Raw genomic sequence first — 17,153 nt, forward strand, 5'->3', positions numbered from 1 at the left:
AACAGAACAATATATATATGAATAATTTTGCAATTTATTCAAAGATCACACCACAATTGTCTCAAACTACTGGACAAGCAAAAGTGCAAAACAAAATATAAACCAACATTAACAACATCAATGAACCCAAACTACAAGTATTATTGAATTTAGACATTACAAAGATTAGAAATTTGACCTCATTGTCACAACACCATTCACTCAAACTACTGGATAAGAAAAAGTGCAAAACCAAAATATAAACCAACATCAATGAACCCAAGTACAATTATTATTGGATTTAGACATTATAAAGATTACAACTTTGACCTCATCAGATTGAAGCAAAGGGAGAATCTTGAGACCCCATATTCTTACAAGTGGGAATATTCTCAAATACCTCAGCGGGCAACTTTTCAGACAAAAACCCAACATGAAACTCAATCATATGAAACTGCTCATCAACATCAATCCCAGTTACAGGCACCCAAACAAACAATTTTTTAGCTTGTATCCCAGAGATATCAGAGACTTCCCCATAACTCAATTTCCCTTTGATATCTTTTTGGTAGTAAACAAGTTGATTTGGAAACTCCACATAACATGGATGTGTAAGTTGGACAGTAAAAGAGCTGTCTTTAGGGGAAATAGTGTAGGATTCAACATTGTTTGGGAGAAGACCTTTTGGAAGTTTGAAAGTAGGAAGGAGATCATGGACATCAATTTCATTTGGAAGTGAAAGGTTGAAGAAGATGAAAAGGAAAGAGAAGAACAAGAATTGTGACAAGGCCATTGTAGAGGTAGAGACAGGTAAGGGAATGATTTGAGATGGATGGCAGAGGAACATAATATAGAATTTTATTAGTCATTTCGTGTTACTTTTTTGAAATTTGTCTTCTCAAAGACTTCTTGATTAACTATAAATTGTTTCGTTAATGAAGATGAAGAAAATTAATGTAAATTATTATAATACCCCTGAACTATACCAAAAGAAAAGGAACTAATTAAAAGTATAATTTTGATATCCTTAGTGCCTATACTGAAGTATCCATATAGACATTAAAGGTGTTAAAATTACACTTTTAATTAGTTCAGGAGATAATAGGAGGTGTGTCTCTTTCCGTCTTGGGTAGAGTACGGATATTTTCTCTGAATTATTGAAAGATGACATGACTTCATTTTGGATGGAGTAAGGACAAGAGATGTGAGAGGCCATTATTGAGGCAGACAGATAGAGAAGGTGAATTATTTGAGATGGGAGACAATGCAGCAGAATAAATAATGGGCAAAGTATTACTCTCCCCGTTTCATATTAATTGAATATGTTTTATTTAAAATGAGAAAATTTTAATTAATTCTACATTGATTCAATAAGTTCTAAACTATTTTGAAACATATAGTACATATTTTTAGTAAAATGACCAATTAATACAAGACAAAGAAATTAGAATGTCATTTTCTTGTACAGAGTATAAGTCGATTATAAAATACATTGAATCAAAATCAACCAATAATTTCTTCTCATTTATTAGGTAGAAGTTGAGTGTCTTTTTCACATATATAATAAGCTTAAAAGTTACGTTCCAAGGGACATTATGATGTAGGCATTCTATATTATTCTCTCTCTTAAAAGTGTTAAAACATACACAAATAACATAGTAACTCAAATAGTAGAAAGATGGGCAACGATAAAAAAGCAAACATAACAACAACACATTAAAGTAGTACAAAACTTGGAAACATTACAACAGTGATTAGAGTTGAACATAACTAAAAGGGCTCTCTCCCTGTAGTTGAAATCTACAACTAATACATTTGGCTGATAAAAGAATACACCTAAAGAGACATATAAATCAATTGCTGGCAGAAACACAGACTCTCCCCGATACCCGAGACCGACCAAAATGTTAAAAGCAGAGGGAAGAAAGCAAAGGGAGAAGTTAAGCAAGGTAAAGTAAATCCTAAATCTGTTAGTAGGTAAGTATTCACCACCCCCTGCCAAGATTTACACATCCCCGTCGAGCCCTAACTATGTCACAGCAACCCAAAACCACCATTGCAGCGAAGACTTCAGAGTATGAAACATCGGAAACTTACAAAAAGGAGCGAAATAAGGAGTAGATACTAAAGTGAGTAGAGATATATCTGATACTGCAAAATTGAAACTATATCTGAATAGGCAAATTGGAGGCAAAAATGTGGCTGGTTAGTCCCAGGCACTAGTCACAGCACCACTATAGGGTGCAGGATATCCACCGGGTGCACCATAGCCTCTGCTCATATTGGCCCCACCGTAGTAGTCTGTGACCCCTCGATTGAAAGAGGAATCTTTTCGGAAATCACGGCCGCCAAAACGATTTCCACCACGACGATTTTTGCCGCCTCCATGTGTAGACCGAGCAGCATAGCGAGAGAGCCAAACAGGTACTTCTTGGTTTGCTTCTTGCATCAGATCAGCCAGTGCTCTTGCCACTGAAGAATTGTTCTCGTTAAAGAAGGCTGTTGCTAAACCTGATTTTCCTGCTCGCCCTGTTCTTCCAATACGGTGGACATAATCATCAATGTCATTTGGAATGTCAAAGTTGACAACATGAGCAACATGGGGTATATCAAGACCACGTGCTGCCACATCCGTAGCAACCAAGATTGGTGTATTACCACTTTTGAAGGATCTCAGAGCGTATTCTCTTTCCTGCCAGCAACGCACAGCAATAATTGATTAAGGGGAACAATGAAATGAAATCCCATTCAGAACAAGCTACTTGAAGGTGTAAAGGTAGAAGTGCTGCCACATATCTTAAAGACTAATGATAGCTAAAAGCTATAATCAATTCACATTATCTGCATAATGCAGTTATAGAAAATCGGAAATTATTGTAGGAATTTGTCCACAACCACTTCAAAGAGAACTTCTAGGCTTTTGAGACTCTAGAGATCAAATGAAAGGAATAGTAGAAATTCCAAGTTCTTCCTGTGTTAAGAAATTGAGCATCTCAAATCTCAACTTTCAGCATATACTTCACTCTTCTAAGAAGCTTTTTCAAATAGACAAGAAAAGATAAAAGGAAAAATAAGTAGAACAGAAGTTCCGCATCCCCAATTTCTAGAACGCCTTACACTGCTAAACCTAGAGGATTGTACACTCCATTTTACACGGTATTTCATGGTTCAGATTTCAAAGAGAACACCAGGAGCTGGACCCATTTTAAGCCAGCCAAAAACACAAACCATGAAATTTAACTTGTACTCGATGATAAGAACACAGAAAAACCATAAGAAACTCAAGAAAAAGGACAGAAGCACATCATGTAAAATGGAGAATAAATAGCCATATCAGAGCTATATGTCTCATAAGATTAACCAATCAGAATCACAGAGAAGTCATCAATACCTGCTGAGTTCTATCGCCATGAATAGCAGTAGCAGGGAAACCGTTCATACAAAGCCAATGCTCCAATGAATCAGCTCCTTTTTTCGTCTCGACAAAAACAAGGGTAAGAGCTTGCTGATAATTAAAGACAATAGCCATTAGAATTTCAAACAATAATTTCTGGTAATTCAACTGAAGAGTAGCTAGGAAAAGGAAAATGCAATTGCTTCTAACAAGACTAATAATAAAGACACACTCGGCGTCTCTTTGATCTGGTTGAACCTTAACATAATACCATGCAATACCAGGAATGAAGCATCTTGTGAAAAATGATCATTTTAAGCAATAAATTTCTGATTTGACTTGTTCATTGATCTGTAGACTGTTCTGCCTCCAACAACTCAACCTTTAGTCTTTATTGTTAGCATCACCATCAATAATCGATTAAATCACAAAATTACCACACCAGACAACATATTTAGTTTTTTGAGATTCGGTTCTTTGTTAAAGATACAGATAAGAGCTAATGTGATACAGATGTCAATCAAACAAGATACAGTTTCCTATTGTGAGAAACCCCATAAAGAAGAGGGCACACTTCAGAAGAACACAGGCAAGTACCTAATGGGCACTGTGAATACTTCTCCACCAACTAACAATAAAAAAGAAGGCTCAGAAAATATAGTTTCAGGAGAGAACATCAATTTTTTTGCTCACCCTACATAATAAACATCAACAATTAAGTCAAATGGAGTAACAGATGGCTAATACCTTGCCATGAGCACCATTTGCCCTCTGTGCATGAAGAAGATCCATCAAGTGGCTTCTCTTGTCAGTCTCCTGAACATATTCAACTCGCTGAACAATCAGATCAGTACTAGAGCCAACCCTTCCCACAGCCAAGAAGATATAGTTTGAAAGAAAATCCAATGCCAGTCTCTGCAAGATCAAAGCTAAAAACTTCTCATAAAAATGTATATTCACAGTTATCATTCCAATTAACTTCTTATGCTTTAATTGAGCAAAAATATAGGGGAAAAAACAACTGAAGAGAAAAAGAAAAACTCAGGTAAGCTCGAGAACAATGTAGTCCAACCCTTTTCAATTTATACGCATATTTTGACTGGGTACGGATTTTCAGAAAGAAATGAAGACTTTTGAGACTTGTAGTCTAGAATATGTCATAACATTTTGTAGCTATAAGACTCTTGAAATTTGTGATCTTACACATAGTATAACATTTGTATGGCTATAAAAACTTGTCGTTAAGGGTAAAATGGGAAGTTCAAGTTAAATCATTTCCAAATTCAGAAAAGTGAAATTCTTTTCTGAACGGAGTGGGTAATAAATATGGAAGCAGCTAGATCAGTAACATGGGTGGGTGGGTGTGGGGTGGGGGTGTTCCAACTTTAAGTTCAAAAGTTTAAGTCAACAGGATGATCGAGAATGAAGTAAAATAGAATAAAAATAGAAAATATAGGTCGATGAACAGAGAATACACAGAGCACTAACCTGAATCTCTCTGGGAAAAGTGGCACTGAATAGCATTGTCTGTCTTACACCAGGTGGAGGCATGTCCATTTGTTGCACAATTTTCCTTATTTGAGGTTCGAAACCCATATCAAGCATTCGATCTGCCTCATCTAGAGCCAAGTACCTTATCATCTGTAACGAGACTCTAGCTCTCTCAAGTAAATCAACTAACCGTCCAGGTGTTGCCACAAGAATATGCACTCCTCTCTCTAGCTCTCGAAGCTGTTAAGATACAACAATATCACGGCTCAAAAACATCTATAAGAGAACTGCTTTTGAATGGTAATAGACATTTCAATCTCCTTATTCGATGCATACGAAGTCTCACATAGTGCATGCATGAAAGCGTACAACAAACAATTTGTATATCCACTGATCTTGTAAAACACTCAATAGTTACCAGTATTGTCCATTACTATGTTGCTCAGATCCTCCAAAATCCTGTGGGATATGTGTTGGATCCTCAAAAAGTTACGCATTTTTGGAGGATGACACACGAGCACGGCAGCACTTTTAGGGAACCTGAACAACTCAGGTCCTTTGCATTAACTATGTAATTAGACCAGAAAGATTCACTTGCTGAAAGAGAATTCACTGACCAGGAAATGTGTATGGTTTATGCAACATAATTTTTTGAGAAAGATAAAGCAGGTTTTTAAGAATATGAAAAATGCAGGCAAGGTCAATCTTCAACTAAAGCAATGTTCCTCTTTTGCAAAAATAAGATATCTCATTGATAGCATGAGAACTTCAAGCAACCTAAACTCAGAGATGGTAAAATTGTGTTATGAGTGGCTATTCCTAATCAATGTATAAGTGTTTATCCCTAATCATTGTAAAAGTGGTATCTCCAGGACAGAGTAAACTTTGTTGCAAGTGTCGAAAACAAGATTTCCTTGTGATTTTCTTCCGATACTGAGTAAAGAAGATAACTTGTTGGTAACTGAGCAAGTATAGGGGCAGTTAAAGATAAATGCACTTGCATGAAAATCCAATAAAATGACACGCCACAGAACAACGTCAGCTGAATAGATTAGATAAAGCACCATGCAAACAAGAGAAGAAATAGAACCTGTTGGTTTATGGGAGCACCACCATAAGCAACAACCACCCTGACACCCGTCTGATATGCAAATTTCTTAGCTTCATCATGAATCTGCAAGCCAATACACAACGTTCAACCTCGCACTTAAAAATCTTTTTGAAAGGAAAACATAAGCTTTATCTATTCTCCCCCACCCTTTTGAGTGCATAGATCAAGAGACCCCCATAAACTTACTTGGCATGAGAGCTCCCTTGTGGGAGAAAGAATAAGAGCCAGCGGAAATGCCACACGCGGACGAGGAGGTCTTGGAAATTGGCCCCTCATTATTCCACTTATGATGGGAAAGCAGAAAGCAGCTGTTTTTCCAGAACCAGTCTGAGCACAAGCCATCAAATCTCTACCAGCAAGTGCAATTGGTATAGCATGCCTTTGCACAGGGGTTGGTTTAACATACTTGCATCTCCTAATATTTTGGTTGACAGCTTCACCTAAATCAATCTCAAGAAAAGTGTTCACAGGAGGGGGTACATTTTCCCCACTCGTCTCCACAGGAATATCCTCGTATGCATCAAAGTTGATCCCAGAATTCTCTGTTTCAACAAAGCTTTCAACATCATCATCTACAAAGGGGTTAGCTTCCCGCTCCCTCCCACGATCCCAACCACCTGTTCTGTTATTCCAGCCACCAACACGGCCTCCTCCACCACTATAACCAGATCGGAAATCATTCCTTGGACCACTCCAACGATTTCCACCTACATTTGGGCCACCATAACCACTTTGTTCCTGACTGGATGCAGCAGGCCCAGCGTAGGAAGCCTGTGGAGGAGGATCCGTTGAAGTAGGCCTGTTCCTGAGATGTGGTGGAACATACGATGACTTGGGTCGAGCAGCAGAAGCCAGATTATCGGCTGCAGAAACCGAATCAGCCCAGGATGTTGGCATAGCGGAAACACCTAGAAATCAAAACCTGATCAATCAATCACCTTTCTGCTAACCCAAAAAATGCAGTTAACCTTTTTTCAACAGGGATAGGTCAAAACCCTCAAATTCGAGCTTACTTCTCCTTTCTAGCACCAAGATTCCACAGAAAATCCAAAAATATAGTTCAACATCAAATCAACTCTCACACCTGATGAAATTACAAAACAAATTTTCTAAAAATCAGCACAGATATACAAATTCCACATGCAGGTCAACCACAATTCAAACACAAAAATGGCAATCTTTACAGATGATCAACCATGTAAACATGCAAATGCAACCCAACCGTACATAAGCTAAGAAAATGCAACCAATACTCAGCTTGTCAAAAACTAACAGATTACTACTGCCAAGTTCACACATCAAACCACATGGAATCCAAACAAAATGAAAGATTCTTCCTTTCAAAAAATTCTACCTTTAAGAGCATACACAAAAAATCATGCCAAAAAAAGAGTACATTTTAAGATTAATAAAAAAGGAAAAACAATGGAAAAATACAGCAAAAACAAAAGATTGTAGATTAAAGCCCATGAAACAACATACTAACTTAGATTTAAATTAATTTCCCATCAAAAACAAGGGAAATGAAGCAAATTTGTGATCTTTTAAAAAACCCAAAAGCATAAATCAAGAATAATTACAGAATATGGACATAGAATTCATAAGCAAAACAAGGAATAGCTATACATACATAAAAAGGAGAAGGAAGGAAGGAAGGAAGAAAGAAACCCTAAGTTGTAGAAGAAGGAAGGGAAATGGGAAAAAAGAAAATATCTTTAAAAGGGAAAAAATGGAGCAGCCTATATATGCTCTTTCTCTTTCTTTCTCTTTCACTTGTTTTTTGCGTCTCCGCTGATTCAACGTAAACTAGAAATTAAGGGGCATGACTGATACACCAATGCCAAAATTACTTCAATTCACACTTCTCCGCACGTTGCGTTTACTTTCTTTACACTGCGTTTGGGATAAAATAGATAAATTCTACCCTTTCTTTTCCTTTTTTAGGTCATTTATTTATTAGTTAGTTCTGGCATAATTAACTTTGATTGGTTTGGTATGATATGACATCTGATCCCACGAGATTTGTTATCTTTATATCACCAATCGGATATAAATGATGGAATGAATAATTTTGGGACTAACTAAATACGGTATAAAATATTCTTATATCTTATGATTAGATTATTATCCTTCATACTAAACGATTCCTAATAATTCTTCAAAGTAGATGACGGAAATTAAAGATAATATTGGATAAGTGGGTTATTCTTTTCCCGAGCAAAATACAAGCGACTAATATATTTGTTGTAATAAAGTATTCTTGTATTTTATCGATAGATTATTAGTATTTTTTTATCCTTTATACTAAACGACTCCTACTAATTCTCCAACGTAGAAAGCGGAATTAAAGATCGCACAGGATAAGTGGGTATTTCTTCTGGCGTACTAATATGTTTGTTGTAGTTTTGTGAATTGGTTGATTTTTAAAAAATAAATAAATAGATTTAACCTACAAATATATCTTTATTTCAACTTAATTAGCGGATGTTATCTAACATTTACATTTTTGTATATTGCCTACTGGATAATGTCCAATGATACAATATAAAGGATGCTTGCTTGCTTTTGTTTGATTTACAATGTGACATTGTGTGTAGGACAATATGATGTTTGTTTCGTTTTTTGTTCGGATTCATGGAGCTGATAGCTTAGTTATTGTTCCCTTCGATGGTTGCTCAACGCGACCCCTTTACAATACAGGAAAAAACAGCACCTTCTTCAGCAGGCAGCTGGCCGCGAGCAGTCAGAGTGACAAAGGGTACACTTACTCCTTCAGATTTCGACCACATAACAACATGCAGTTGTAGACTCAGAAGAGTACTCACTACCAATAAGCAGCAGGTATATTTATTTATTCACAAGAGTGAGATGCAAGCAAGCATCGTCATTATTATTCGCCACAGAAAGCAAACTTTAAAAGAAATCTAAAAGTAGTTGCTGCTGTAAAAGTTTTTCAGGAAATTAGAGATGCCCTGATCTTTATGTCCAAGGTCCTGCACAAGACCTTGGTTACCTACGACGTATTTGCCAACAAGATGGTGCCTCTGCTTTGAATGGTCGACGCAGTTCTTCAACTCTTCCATGCCCTTGAACAGCAGCATGTCAATTACCTATACGATAGAGATCAGTCATGAGTACAATTGAACAAGCTCTCTCTCGCTGCATATCATGGGATGGCGGTGGACACGTATCAAACTACAATAAATAGCAATACGCATTTTGATGAGAATTCTCATGGGGCAACTTTTGTATCTAGAAGGATGACACAATCTATGAACTCGGGGTGTAAATCCATTCCCGGAAGTTTTCTCCTCTCTCTTTGTCGTTCCTCATTTTATTATGTTTCTTTACAAAAAAAAAAAAAAAAAAAAAAACCATGCCGCATGCCTTCTTTATAATTCACTCACAAGAAAAATAAGACATTGATTACATGAAAGCATTTGCAATCTTAGTGAGAAGCTCTTGCCTAATCCAACACAAATAATTTAATGCATGAAACAAAAACCATAATTGAAACAAGCAGAAAAGAGAAGCGACATAGACATTGTTTGTATTCTTTTCGAAGTATAAGTGTTTCTAATTCAACGAAAAACGAATAAGGGAGATCGTCCACACAGCGTGTACTGTGTACTAAATGGTATGAGGGTATCTAACACGATGGGAACCAATTCTGTAATAAAGAAGACACAAGAGGCATCAATGAGAAAGATTGAATAAATATGGAATAACACGCTGTGAAATTGCGAATGTTGGAAACAAATACTTGACTGCTCTCGTTCTGCATGGAGAGAATATTATGCAACTATAGCCTTCGCTTCCTTTAAAGCTCAACAAATCTAATATGTTTCTTATCCTTTGTCTTCAATGATCATTAAGAAGCTCTACCTGCATACCTTGCTAGCTAAATCTCCGAAGTAATAATAGCAAAACCAAAAGACTCATCACGATCAGGTTTATTGAAAAAGAAGATGCATCAAAATCATAAAACAAGGGGCTAAGAAAATGAACTTCGCTCTCAAAGGTAGACAAATACCAAAGAGTGTGTATTAGACAATAACACTAAGTCGGACTGGCATCTTGATGACGCACCTTCAAATTCCCCAAGTTCGAGATTAAGGAGCCTTAGTCTAACAACGTAGCAACAAGAAGCTCATTTTATTTGTTCAGCAATTTCTTTTACTAAATCGAATCTTCTTTCTGCTCTACGTGTTCTTTTTTTTTTTTGGATAAAATGCCGCTACTTTTACAGTTTCTAAACATAACAAGAGTATTCGACTGATGGTTTTAAGTGCCAACATCAATCAAGCCCATATTTGCATCTTTCTAAGTAGACTGAGATCTCATAACGCTGAACAATAGTAATTGGTCTCTCTGAATCCTACAAGCAATAAACTTGAAAAAGAAACCACCTTTAGAATTCATCAGCTACCAAAATTAACCTAATTCACATCAAACCGAAAGGAATCTATAAAGATTTGTTTTACTGATTGAGCAAACCAAAATAAGAAACTTCTGGAGACTCAAAAAGCTCAAATGCTATTTGGATCCAAAAGAATAACCAGACAGTTCAAATTTGTTAGCTAGTTGTTAGAACCACTTAATTGACCAGACTATCAATTTAAATTAGCAACTAATTATATCTCATATGTGAAATGAGTGAAAATCCAATACTTGGTGTTTTAAAACCAATAATTCAATTTGATTCAGTTCACAACAACACTACTATCTCGATTCCAGCACATACTACAATATACTCCTTCCTCAAACCCACCCTCGACCCTTGATAAAAGGGAAGCACACCGAGATTAATATTCTCCAAAAGAGACACTTTATTCTTAAATAAAGGTCAAAGCTTTCTCAAATCAAACAAAAATTAAGAAACTTTATCATCAGACTTAGACTTCACATATTTACGTTAACTCATCCTGATCATCGCATCTCCAACCCATTTACTTGCATAATCTTTTCTACCAAACAATTCTAATAGATCCCTTAACCGTTGCATAATCCAAAAGTAATTCAATTTCTAGCTCACTATCAGTCAAAAGTAAGTACCTTTATGAAATCAATCAGGTAAAGTCACCATTTTTTTTATAACCATGGTGTCCGGGGCAGCTTTCGCCCACCTTAACTAAATCTATGAGATACCTATCACCTCCCACCGGCAACAAGATATCAACTAACTCTAACCACCATGGTAGGACAGACGGCAAGAATCACCTAGTGTTTTCGTGTAAAGTCGCCATTTTTACACTAACAATTACCAAGAAGTTAACATTTTCTGCATCCAAAGTTGTAGCCTAGTGGTCCCACGTTCAATCCCAGCGGAGACAAAAAACACAATTGATTTCTTCCCATCAATCCTAGCCTTGAGGCCCTTGACAGACAGATTTAGAGTAACATAGGTACTTGTTGCTGGTGGTGGGAGGTAACACTAAGGGGTCGTTTGGTTGGAAAACAAGTTATCCCAGGATTAGTTATCCCACCCTCAAGGAGGGATATGAAAAACACTACAATCTCGGGATAATAATCACGGGATGAGTCATCCCATGCATTTTGTCCGACCAAACATGAGATAAGCTCCACTTTTAAATTAATCCGAAATTAATTATCCTTATACCTACTACCAAACGACACCTAACAGTATCTCGTGGAATTTGTCACACAAACTGGCCCACACGCCACGGTTATCATACAAAGAAAAGAAATGAACATTTTCTCTAATTTGAATGTTCATAGTAAAAAAAATTAACAAGAATAATATAGATAATTAGCAAACAATGTTAATTGATTAATTCAGCTAAATGGGATTAAGGAAAAGAGTACCTTAGGATTAGTAACGTTGGAATTTTTGCGAACTTCAGAAGCAACAGCAGAGCGAAGTTGAGAAGGGGTAACAACATCGTATAAGTTGTAAATATCCATAATTTCAGGGATTGATCTGCAACACATCCTAAAGAATTCTAACGTCCTTTTCTTAGCTTCTGATAAACTAGTCGAGTTTGGTGGGACCCTCATGCTCCTCGCCATTTGCGCCATTTTTGCGAAGCTTTTTTTTGTTTGTTTTGCCCTACAATGGAGAAAGAAAGAGAAAGAAGTTTCAAGAAGAAAGGTATTTAATATCATTACCAAGAAAGTGGGGGGTATATAATGCAAAGTTATTTGGTTTACCGAAAGACTGTTTTGCAATTAAGATAAAAATGGATGAGATGTCAATTTTACATCCAAATCGGTTTCGTTGAATGCATCTTACTAATGAGTTTCCTCACTTTTTTTTTTTTTTAATTAAGTATTATATATATGAAAATATGATTTTCTTTTTCTTTTTAATGGTAATTCATAGTTTAATTAGCGTGCTATTCCATTTTTTAGTTTTGTGAAACAAATCATACTAAATATATTGAAATTCTAAATTTAACTGTTATAAAAAATAATAAAATATTTATTAAAATCATATAAGTGAGGTCTAAGAGCGTAAAGTGTACAGAAATTTTATTACTACCTCAAGGAGATAGGGAGGTTGTTTAGAAATACCCTTAACTTAAGTGTAGCACATTATAAATCGAAGTATTATTATTTTATATAATCATTTGATTCTCCACTTTAAATAGTTGAATTATTATTGTCTATCTGGTCACGTGATATGAAATTATTTGAGATGAAATTAAAGTTTTGTTTAGACATGTAATTTAAATTTCTTAAGTCACATTATTTTTCTAGTAAAAGTACTTATTTCTTAGGTGTTTGGCTAAACTTTTGAAAAAAAATAGACATTTTTGAAAAGTAAGAACAACATTTTTTCATAAGTTAAAAAATAACTTTTTCTTAAAAGCATTTTTTTAAAAAATACTTTTGAAAAAAATACACTTAAAAGCACTTTTAAAAAAATTGACCAAATACTAATTACATTTCAAAAGTGTTTTTTAAATTTATTAACCAAACACAAATTATTTCTCACCAAAAGTAACTTTTTTCCCAAAGCACTTTTTAAATAACTTTTTTTCAAAATAAGCTAATTTTATAAACTTGATCAACGGTCATTAATCAGGTCTAGCTAGTAGGTAGGGCCCTCTTTTAACTTAAAGGGTCGTTTGGCTGAGAAAGAGTTATTCTAAAACAATTAATCATCGGATTAGTTATCCCATCATATAATAGGATAACTTATCTCATTACTATGGTGTAAATAGTGAAACTAAATAATCTCGGACTAACCTCTAACCAAACACGAAATAAAATAATCTCCCATTTTATCCCGATATTACTATATCTTAAGCAAACCATCCCTAAAGGGTTATTGTGAATAATTTCAAACTTCGCTGCAACATCAAGCAAGCGTTTGTAGTCCAACGGTTAGGATAATTGCCTTCCAAGCAATAGACCCGGGTTCGACTCCCGGCAGACGCATTCTTGCATGCACTACTTTTTATTAATTTTATGTTTACCAATTTTTCATTTATAGTCATGTTGGTAACTTGAAACTTAAGCTACACATGCATTTTATTACATTTTTCTCTAATTAGTTATAGTTGGTTCAGGTTCACCAGCATTCCATTAACTTTTGTTCAAACTCGATAGATGCAGTGGCGGGTTGAACCCCCTTCGATAAAAATATTTTTATGTATGTATTATAGATGTTGAACCCCCTTCGACTAATCCATATGTTTACTTCTGAACCTCCTTAAAGAAAGGTCTGGCTCCGCCACTGGATAGATGTATTAAAATGTTCGTCAAATATCTACAAATATTAATTTCATTGTGAACCTAACCATCATCAATAACAACATATGAACTTTTTAGGTATTGTATAGTTATATATATACTCCGATCATCTCTTTCGTTTTAACAGTTACATTATTTGCTTTCTTCTTTTTCTGACCTCTTCTTCATTCAAAGGCGGAGCCAGGTAGGATCGAGGGGTTCACTTCATTCAAACCTCTTTAAGCAGAAAATTACACTATTTGTATATAGATAAAATCATGTTTTATGTATATATAATAGACGTTGAACTCTTTTGACTTCTTCGTATGTTTACTTCTTCACATTCTGAACTCCTTGGTCAGTTGCCATGTCACCATCAACGTCGTGACTTCATGCTAGGATTGGTATGGAAAGTGAAATGTTTACTTATAATAACCAGCCCTATTAATTAATGAATTGTCTTGGTAATTTCCCTTTTTTTCCCATTATCACTATTTCATCTTCGTTAATTTCTTCCCTCCATGCTATCTATGAAAATAAAAATTCCTCCTTTATTTTTGGGCGTTGATGTCTTTATACCAAAGTAGAATAATTACTTTTATTAGGAACGTTACAGCTAGCTTGGAATTAATAGTTCCAAAATTCATGCATGATTAAGATTATTTTTTATGTACATATACAGTAAATAAGTGAAAATTCTAGCTGTCACTGATTATGGTGCATAATACTTAATGCAACTAATTCTTTCATTACCGAAAAAAATGATGAAAAAGATGGGTTATAGATATGTCGTACAACAATAATAAATTCAGTGTAATCTACAAAACTAATGAATTCTAAAATAACTGAACAAAATAAAGAAAAAAACGAATAGACGACATATTATTTAGGCCTTTAATTAGTTTCCACAAATTTATCCCAAGGAATATTAAACACACTTAAATTTAATACAAGAAACAAAATAGTTTTACATGAGAAAGATGCGCATGCAATATAAAAATACATTATTGTATTCATTTAAGCACTTATTACTATATATTTAATAATATAAAAATACATTATTGTATTCATCGCCAATGTTAATTACCAAAGCCCCCTCGATTGGTGACACGTGCCTCCAATATTATCTTGAAGAAGTATTGTTAACGTTGAGACATCAGAGTGACGACCAACACCAATGGTTAATTCAGGATTAGGACATTTTCGATAGTAATTAAAATTAATCCTCTTTGATCCCATTAGAAGTCATTCTTTTGTTTGGTCTATTGATTTTATGTTTAGTTGTGCCTCTAATAACTTCTTGATCACAATTTCTGAATTTCTCAACAACTCCAATGCTTCATCCCTGAAATAATTAAGTAAGAAAAATTATCAAACGCATTTAATTAAAAAAAAGCCATTAAGTATATTTATTTGCAGGACATAATTAGTACGATTTAATTTTTGTACCTGTTATAAAGGCAGACATGAAGTGTTTCCCTGTTGTAATGATGGAGGCTTTCAGTTTACACTGTCAGCGTATGTAACTTAAATTAGAAAATAATAAATAGATTTTTTTTGGGTGGGTGGTGGGGATGAATTAATATTGCGAACCTTAGAGCAGAAGGCTAAAGAGAAGCAGCTTCGTCATCAGAAACGTAAAAAAGGCTCAAATAATCTTTCCATTCCAAAGCTTTTTCAGCTTTAGGAGTAAAACGTGTACCATATCTTACGTTATTAGTCGATGAATTTTCCTTGGAATGCTTACTCTTCTCCTCCGCGGGCTGTTTAAAAAACCTATACGTGGCTTCCTTAACGGATTCAAGAACTTGAAGAGAAATATCGTGATTTATTATCTGGAAAAAAAACCCATTTCTCAGCTGCATTGTTGTCAATGTTCCAATTGGACATGTCAATTACTGGAATTTGATCATCAAGAATTGTAGGGGTAGTTGTAATTGATCTCTCTTTAATTGGCTGAATATATTGTTTGGGTATTTTTTGAATGCCCATTTCTGAAAGACCCTTTACTCCATGCCCTTCATTTACTACAAAATCAGTGATATTTGAAAGATCAATTGAGGATTTAGTAGGCACTATATTTTTGAGTTATTAAAATAAAGTAATTAAGGGAAAAAAATAATAAAGGAGAATGAAGAAATTAAAAGTTTGATGATTTATTTGTTTGTGAGAATATGGTGCAGTATTTATAGGCAATTGAAGTAGAAAAATGAAAGTCATAAATTATTTGTTCGTTAACTCACTGTGGAAAAAGGAAAATGAAGTGATTGGTGCATGCATTGTGTAAATATTTTTTTTGTTAATTAAAATGTTTTTTTTTTTTTGTTCAATAATTAATTGTTCTTTTTGTGTAATAACGAGGGAAACGTTTTTTTCTTATTCCGTTTGAAGTTTCAAACTTTGCTTTTCCACATGTCGTAAGCAGAAAAATATGTCTTTTTTTTTTTCAAACGATAGTTATATTTGTACACACACTGATAGCAACAGTAGTTGCCCTAGTATTGCAAGTATATATTTACATTCTGCTAAGTAAAACTATGAATATTATACAATATTGGCATCTGAGTAGACGTCACTACCCTAACGTTCCAACGCGATAAACCTCCGCTCTTGTCAACCTGCAAAATATCCATAATGGGTGCTGGAATTCCCACGTTAAATAGAAGTATCTAGTCTCACCAGTGCGTCTGTCAACTTGTTTTGCTCCCTGTAGATGTGCTTAATTTATTAGATGGGAATTGTTCAGCCTACACATCAGGCATGTGCAGTCAGAAAGTAAAGACGAACTATCATAGATAACTTATTTAAAAGTTCCACAACTTAGCAGCAATTCACATTAATCTCCAAATTTATATAACAATATTGAATGACTAGTAAAAATTCGAAGCGTATAATCTGAAATTTTGCCTCTAAAGGTGCTTCGAGTACAAACCCTAGTGACAAAATATGTGCTTATCCTTGTATAAGCACAATTGTGGATCTAATTTAAATATAAATATTTCGTTCAAATTAATTAATTAGTAATCTTAGAGGTAGGAGTGTACATAGGTCGGATTGGTTCGATTTTTCATTAAAATATAACCAAACCAACAATGTCGGTTTTCTAAATCTATAAACCAAATCAAACCAATATACAATTGGTTTTATATTTCGGTTTTAATCGGGTTTTTTCGGTTTTTTTCTCAGTTTTTTTACAATTATAATGTGATTGAAGAAAAAATTAAATGTTTTCACTAAAAAGATAAAAGAAAAAAATGGTCATAGAGTAGTTCCAATTAAAATTAAGTTGACAAATTACTAAGACGTTTAAACTACTATCTCTCAAGGTAATATTATGTGGATACTCAGTGATTCAATTTGTAAGTCACTAATCACAATAGCTTGTCTGAAAGTTTCCTTCACATAAACAACAATAACAACAAACCAAGTGTATTCACACATAGTGAGGTCTAAGGAGGGTAAGATGTACGCAGTTCATAC

At 34.7% G+C, this 17,153-nt stretch overlaps 4 protein-coding genes and 1 non-coding gene across 9 annotated transcripts; 1 reads left to right on the forward strand and 4 right to left on the reverse strand.

Annotated features, from left to right (window-relative positions):
- Nucleotides 1–121: 121 nt before the first annotated feature.
- On the reverse strand, nucleotides 122–845 carry LOC107850455. Its single transcript, XM_016694987.2, has one exon. It carries the CDS (start codon nucleotides 824–826, stop codon nucleotides 314–316), a length of 513 nt encoding a protein of 170 aa, XP_016550473.1. The 5' UTR covers nucleotides 827–845; the 3' UTR covers nucleotides 122–313.
- Nucleotides 846–1,670: 825 nt separating this feature from the next.
- Nucleotides 1,671–7,860, reverse strand: LOC107850723 (DEAD-box ATP-dependent RNA helicase 37). 4 transcript variants are annotated; one of them, XM_016695448.2, is made up of 8 exons: nucleotides 7,644–7,859; nucleotides 6,989–7,059; nucleotides 6,162–6,883; nucleotides 5,955–6,038; nucleotides 4,862–5,104; nucleotides 4,121–4,288; nucleotides 3,371–3,484; nucleotides 1,671–2,671 (listed from the first exon to the last, which is right to left on the reverse strand). In XM_016695448.2, exons 3-8 carry the CDS (start codon nucleotides 6,870–6,872, stop codon nucleotides 2,186–2,188), a joined length of 1,806 nt encoding a protein of 601 aa, XP_016550934.2. In that variant the 5' UTR covers nucleotides 6,873–6,883; nucleotides 6,989–7,059; nucleotides 7,644–7,859; the 3' UTR covers nucleotides 1,671–2,185. The 4 variants fall into 4 exon arrangements, with proteins under 4 accessions (XP_016550934.2, XP_016550932.2, XP_016550933.2 ...); XM_016695446.2 differs by having other exon boundaries at nucleotides 7,606–7,859; XM_016695447.2 differs by having other exon boundaries at nucleotides 6,162–7,059; nucleotides 7,644–7,860.
- Nucleotides 7,861–8,800: 940 nt separating this feature from the next.
- On the reverse strand, nucleotides 8,801–12,237 carry LOC107851667 (NADH dehydrogenase [ubiquinone] 1 alpha subcomplex subunit 6). Of its 2 annotated transcripts, none has more exons than XM_016696746.2 (2): nucleotides 11,802–12,237; nucleotides 8,801–9,085 (listed from the first exon to the last, which is right to left on the reverse strand). In XM_016696746.2, the coding sequence occupies exons 1-2, from the start codon at nucleotides 12,099–12,101 to the stop codon at nucleotides 8,900–8,902; spliced, it is 486 nt and encodes a 161-aa protein (XP_016552232.1). In that variant the 5' UTR covers nucleotides 12,102–12,237; the 3' UTR covers nucleotides 8,801–8,899. The 2 variants fall into 2 exon arrangements, with proteins under 2 accessions (XP_016552232.1, XP_047257376.1); XM_047401420.1 differs by having other exon boundaries at nucleotides 8,801–9,170; nucleotides 11,802–12,178.
- Nucleotides 12,238–13,307: 1,070 nt separating this feature from the next.
- Nucleotides 13,308–13,379, forward strand: TRNAG-UCC. The gene has a single exon. It is a non-coding gene; the product is annotated as a tRNA-Gly (tRNA).
- Nucleotides 13,380–14,585: 1,206 nt separating this feature from the next.
- LOC107848763 (feruloyl CoA ortho-hydroxylase F6H1-3) lies at nucleotides 14,586–15,761 on the reverse strand (the record flags this gene model as incomplete). Its single annotated transcript, XM_016693505.2, is given in 3 exon segments — nucleotides 14,586–15,018; nucleotides 15,267–15,520; nucleotides 15,522–15,761. Coding segments are annotated over 3 exon segments (756 nt in total), but the record flags the coding sequence as incomplete, so codon positions are not given.
- Nucleotides 15,762–17,153: the final 1,392 nt, after the last annotated feature.

Source organism: Capsicum annuum, chromosome 12 (assembly GCF_002878395.1).
Source record: "Capsicum annuum cultivar UCD-10X-F1 chromosome 12, UCD10Xv1.1, whole genome shotgun sequence".
In the NCBI taxonomy this organism is placed as follows: domain Eukaryota; kingdom Viridiplantae; phylum Streptophyta; class Magnoliopsida; order Solanales; family Solanaceae; genus Capsicum; species Capsicum annuum.